This window comes from Sorghum bicolor, chromosome 3, assembly GCF_000003195.3.
Source record: "Sorghum bicolor cultivar BTx623 chromosome 3, Sorghum_bicolor_NCBIv3, whole genome shotgun sequence".
Classification (NCBI taxonomy): Eukaryota; Viridiplantae; Streptophyta; class Magnoliopsida; order Poales; family Poaceae; genus Sorghum; species Sorghum bicolor.
The window spans coordinates 12,277,325-12,283,652 of NC_012872.2; the positions used below are offsets into that span (position 1 = coordinate 12,277,325).

General features: G+C 44.0%; 1 protein-coding gene across 1 annotated transcript; it reads right to left on the bottom strand.

Moving 5' to 3' along the window:
- Positions 5,754-6,095, bottom strand: LOC110433623 (rRNA 2'-O-methyltransferase fibrillarin-like). Its single transcript, XM_021456117.1, has one exon. It carries the CDS (start codon positions 6,093-6,095, stop codon positions 5,754-5,756), a length of 342 nt encoding a protein of 113 aa, XP_021311792.1.

The following is a 6,328-nucleotide window of genomic DNA, read 5'->3' on the forward strand; positions in this document are numbered from 1 at the left end:
GTCAAGGATTGATGAAGGTTTTCGCGATGAGGTGGATAAATTTATTGAAGCCGCAGAGAAGCATGCATTAACGTTGACACATTATAAGGATACAATTATTTGTCCCTGCAAAGATTGCAAGAACTTTATGGCATTTGCAGATCTGAATACCATTAGATCACATTTGATTATGCGAGGATTTGTTCCGAACTACACAGTGTGGACTCATCCTGGCGAAACAACGGTTATTGATGATGGCAACTTTGATCTAGGAGATGCCGCCGAAGCCGATGCACCAATACACAATTGAGCTTGAAGAAGAAATGGGCTATGACTATGGCAATGGACAAGGTGGTCGGTACTTTGGCAATCAAGATGGTGCTAATGATGCTGGTGATGTCGGCACTGATGGAGGAGCACGCGAGGGGGATGAAGATGACTTTGACAATTTAGAGGACATGATTCGGGCGATTGGACCAGAAATATTACTGCGGAATAAAGGTGTAGAAAATGTAGAGAGGGTGAAAAAAGCATCGATGGAGACTGTGTACAGTGTTGAGAAGGGTTGTCCGACCCATTGGACACTGCTCCGTTTTGTGCTTGAGCTACTCATCTTGAAGGCAAAGTACGGCTGGTCTGACTGCAGTTTCAATGATCTGTTGGGTCTCTTATCATGGGTGTTGCCACAGCCAAACTTAGTTCCCACCAACACATATCATGCGAAGAAGGTTATAAGTCCATTATCAATGGGTGTTGAGAAAATAGATGCATGTCCCAACCACTGTATCCTTTTTCGTGGTGATACGTTCAAAGATCTAGACAAATGTCCGCGGTGTGGGGCCAGCCGGTACAAGAACAATGACCTTTACAGTGGCGGAGAATCCTCCACTGGGAACAAGAGGAACAAGAAGGGGGCAAAAAAGGTGGTACAAGAATCTCAACCACTAGAGGACACTACATTAGGCAACGATGCAAAGAAGAGAAAAATTCCCGCCTTGGTAATGTGGTACCTGCCAGTGACCGACCGCTTGAGGCGTATCTTCATGACCCTAAGGAAGCAGCACTCATGACATGGTGGGACATTGAGCGCAACGTCGATGACGATGTCATTGCACACCCGGCCGATGCTAGTCAGTGGCAGGACTTCGATATGAACAACCCGTTGTTCAGCTCGGACCCATAGAATGTACGATTCGCCTTGAGCACCGATGGAATGAATCCCTTCAATGAGAGGAACAGTGACCACAACACTTGGCCAGTGATCTTGAGCATGTACAACATCCCAACATGGTTGTGTCAGAAGAGAAAGTACCTTTTCCTCACTGTTCTAGTTTCTGGCCCTCGACAACCAGGCTTCGATATGGACGTGTTCCTCGAGCCTGTGATGCAAGAATTCGAGAAACTGTGGAGGACTGGGGAGCTGATGTATGATGCATTACGACACGAGACCTTCACATTAAGGGCAATAATAATTGTGACTATCAAGGATCACCCAGCGTTGTTTGCCTTGTCTGGACAGTTCAAAGGCAAGATGAGATGCTTGGTCTGTCTGGATGATACTAGGTGGGTGTTTCTAGATGGATCCAAGAAGAGTGTTTACATCGGGAATCGCCATTTCTTAAAGGAAGGTCACAGGTACCGCAGTAAACTGTACTTAAAGTACTTTGGCAACATCCCAGAGTACGAAGAACGACCTCCAGAGAGATGTCATGATGGAAAATATGTGTATGAAATGGTGAAAACCATACGCGTCATCTATGGAAAGAAGAAAATGGATGGAACGACTAGAGATAGAAGCACACCTCCTATCGAAGGGGTACCTTTTAAGAAACAATCGATCTTCTTTCAGTATCTGCCATATTGGCCGCAATTGGAGGTCCCCCATGCCATTGATTCTATGCACGTTCAAAAGAATGTCTTCGAGAGTCTCATTGCTACATTGATGGACACACCCAAGTCAATGGATGGACTGAAAGCACGAAGGGACATGGAGCAACTAAAGGTGATTCCAGAGCTTCAACCAGTACACCAGGATAATGGGAAATACACTCTGCCCGCAGCTGCCTATAACCTAGACCTAGAAGAGAGGAGAGATTTATGCAACTTTATGAGGCAGATCAAAGTGCCGACTGGGTTTTCAGCAAACCCAAAGAAGCTAGTGTCGATGAAGGACCTATCATTTCACTACTGCAAAGCTCACGATTGTCATATGATGCTAACAGTGTACCTACCAATTGCAATTAGGGCTATAAAGCCAGAGTTTTTGAAAATGGCCATCACCCGCATGTGCTACTTCTGGTCAAAGATCTCACAGAAGACGATTCGCAAGGAAGAGCTGAGAGACCTACATGATTTCGTGGTGGAGACCCAGAACCAACTAGAGATGTGTTTACCTCCTGCTTTTTTTGATATAATGGTACATCTTATGATTCACATGGTTCATCAGATTGAGGCATTGGGACCTTGTTACTTGCATGAAATGTGGTCCTATGAGCGGTTCATGTCGGTCCTAAGTCGTTACGTGCATAATCGAGCACACCCAGAGGGCTCCATGATAGAGGGTTATAGTACTGAAGAGGTCATCGAGTGCTGTCAAGAGTTCCTAAAAGTACAGAGAGGGATTGGCAATCCTAATTCTCATCACAAGGGTAGGGTGGCTGGGAAGGGCACATGTGGTGGAAAAACATTCATCGACAATGATTTTACAGAGGTCAGTCGAGCGCATTACTCTGTCTTACAGAGCACAAAACTGATGCAACCGTACGTTGACGAACACTTGGCTATCATTATGGAGGAGAGGAATGGCCGTTCAGATGATTGGGTCATGAAACAGCACAAGCAACGCCTAACTTCATGGCTGAAGGACCAGAACATACCACCTGGAGAAAGTGCAAATTCGATTGTCATTAGTAAGTTGGCAAGGGGGCCATCGAGACAAGTGATGTCTTGGAATGCTTATGAAATCAATGGGTACACATACTACACCCACACAAAGGATAGTAAAAGTGTGAACCAGAACAGTGGTGTTCGATGTGAGGCGGTCGACGGGCACGGGAGAAAGGTCCCTTACTTTGGCATAATTGAAGATATATGGGAGCTTGAGTATGGAAGGGATCTAAAGATCGCCCTATTTCGATGTCGCTGGATCAAGCAACATAATGTAAATGAGATTGGGTTGACAGTCCTAGATCTATAGAACATAGGATACCAAGATGACCCTTGGGTGCTCGCTTCAAGTGTCGCACAAGTTTTCTATTTGCCAGACCCGCTAAGTAGCCGCCCCCCGAGGAAGAAGATAATGCATGTGGTTGTCCCTGGGAAACAACACCTTATCGGAGTTGATGGAGTGGATGATGTTGAAGCTCACAATAACTACGAAGAGATGCATTTGTTTTCTGACTTTAGTAGGAAAATCAGTGTTGTGGAAAGAAACCTACCAAAAAACGTAATGCCATGGGAAAGAAAAGGTGGCAAGGCAAAATTTGTTACAGCGGGTCCTAGCTAGTTCGAATAAGTGTGTGTGTGTGTGTCTGTATCTGTAAAACTACCTGTTGTGTATGCTTGTGAGTCGGACTATATATTTATGTATGTTTGTGAGACTACTTTTCATGTTGGGGCCGTCTAGGGTGCTTCGGTAAACTATGTTCACATGTTCTCAAAATCCAAGACTTGACTTGGTCAAACGTGGTCAAACGAGGCACTTAATGACCTCAGCCGGAAAACCTTTGAATACAAAGTTGTTATAACGCATCAAGATATACGTTTCATACATAGTCCATTTTACCATCCGGAAAAGTTTTGGTAGACTATATCCACAAAATCTTGAATACTTCATGAAACAATACGCGAGACTTGTGGATTTCGAACTACACATTCATAAAACTTTCTCCAATGGAAAAATGGTCTATATATCAAATGTAGATATTGATGAGTGGAACAAACTTGGTATTCATGACTTTTCATGTTGGGGCCATCTAGGGTGTCGAAACTCGCACGTTGCTATCAAAATTTAAAAATTCAAGATTCGAGCGGTCCAAACTCAGTCAAATGAAAAGTTGACCACTACAAGAAATGTAGATCTTGATGTGATTGACAAACTTTGTATTTATGATTTTTCTAGTTGAGACCGTCTAGGGTTCGGTCAAAGAGCCTTTCTGTTAAAATCCTATAGTTGACTTGGTCAAACGTGGTCGAACGAGGCACTAAATGACCCCATATGAAAAACTTTTGAATACAAGAGTGTTAGAACTCATCAAAACCTACATTTCATACATGAACCACTTCATCATCTGAAAAAGCTTCGGTAAACTATGTTAACATGTTCTCAAAACCCAAGACTTGACTTGGTCAAACGTGGTCAAACGAGGCACTTAATGACCTCAGCCGGAAAACCTTTGAATACAAAGTTGTTATAACTCATCAAGATATACTTTTCATACATAGGCCATTCTACCATCCGGAAAAGTTTTGGTAGACTATATGCACAAAATCTTGAATCTCACATAGACTTCATGAAACAATACGCGAGACTTGTGGATTTTGAACTACACATTCATAAAACTTTCTCCAATGAAAAAATGGTCTATATATCAAATGTAGATATTGATGAGTGGAACAAACTTGGTATTCATGACTTTTCATGTTGGGGACGTCTAGGGTGTCGAAACTCGCAAGTTGCTATCAAAATTTTGAAATTCTAGATTCGAGCGGTACAAACTCAGTCAAATGAAAAGTTGACCACTACAAGAAATGTTGATCTTGATGTGATTAACAAACTTTGTATTTATGATTTTTCAAGTTGAGACCGTCTAGGGTTCGGTCAAAGAACCTTTTTGTTAAAATCCAATAGTTGACTTTGGTCAAACGTGGTCGAACGAGGCACTAAATGACCCCTTATGAAAAACTTTTGAATATAAGAGTGTTAGAACTCATCAAAACCTACATTTCATACATGGACCATTTCATCATCTGAAAAAGCTTCGGTAAACTATGTTCACATGTTCTGAAAACCCAAGACTTGACTTGGTCAAACGTGGTCAAACAAGGCACTTAATGACCTCAGCCGGAAAACCTTTGAATACAAAGTTGTTATAACTCATCAAGATATACGTTTCATACATAGGCCATTTTACCATCTGGAAAAGTTATCTACTCCAAGCTATGCTTTTTAGTATATACGTCTCATATTTTGGCCGTGCCCTACTATATATTATTATACATATTAGTACAAACTTGGTAAGATTAGGTTTGACTAATTTCTATTTTTATTATAAATAAATATGTCTCCAAGCTATATATTATTATAGATATTAACTATCTAATACGTCTCATATGTTAGTTCTGATTCAAAGGTGCAGTATGTTTGAATCGTAGTATATTCGTTTGAATGCTGCACTATATCAGTTTCTACTGTGAAACATGCAAAGTTTTCAGTTACAAGATGCAAAGTTTTCAGTTACAAGATGCAAAGTTTTCAGTTACAAGATGCAAAGTTTTCAGTTACTAGATGCAAAGTTTTCAGTTACTAGATGCAAAGTTTTCAGATACTAGATGCAAAGTTTTCTATTACTAGATGCAAAGTCTTTGTTAGCAAATTTGTTTGGGAAACTGTGCAATGACACCATGCACTGAGACTAGCCTAAGGGCGGCTTGATTAGGAACCGCCCCTAGAAATAGAAATGTATTTGTAAGGGCAGCTCACTCACGAGCCGCCCTTACAAATGAATCGGGTATATATACATTCGCTAAAAAAATTTAGCTAAGTCTTGGGCGCATTACTCTGTGTTGACGCCGGCAGGCTGCCCGACTCCGCCGCCGGCCACCCCGTGTGCTCCTCCTCCCTCCAGCCCGGCGGCCCTCCTCCCTCCTCCCTCCTCCGTCCTCACTGGCGGCCCTCCACCCTCCTCCCCGCTGCTGGCGCCCGTGCTCGCGCGTGCCGGCGCCTCACGGTGTCTAGGGTTTCGAGATCCGCCACGCCTGCACCTCCCAAACCCTCCCGCTGAAGGAATCGAAGCAGCGCCTCGTCTGTTTGCGGCGGCGGTCGCACTTCCTCGGCCGCGCAGTGCAGTCGCGCCATCACCCCCTCCTCGCCGCCCCGCCCCGCCCAGACCAGGCATCACGCCGGCCGCTCACCCCGCCCACCTGTGGACCGAAGCCGAGGGTCGCGTCCTCGGAGGCCGACGTCCGCTGGAAGTCCGCCGCAGCTGGGGCCCCTGCTCCTCCCTTCTTCACTGTGCGCGTCTTTCTTTGGATTATTCACCTTCTTGGTATGTTGCTGCTGCAGATATTTCCCCTGCCTCCGTGAGGGATTCTTTTATTCTGGTTTGCTGTGATTTGATATTGGTGCCTT

What these genes read in the sequence shown, in the direction of transcription:
- LOC110433623 (XM_021456117.1), bottom strand. Translation starts at nt 6,095, where the DNA reads ATGCCTGGTCTGGGCGGGGCGGGGCGGCGAGGAGGGGGTGATGGCGCG.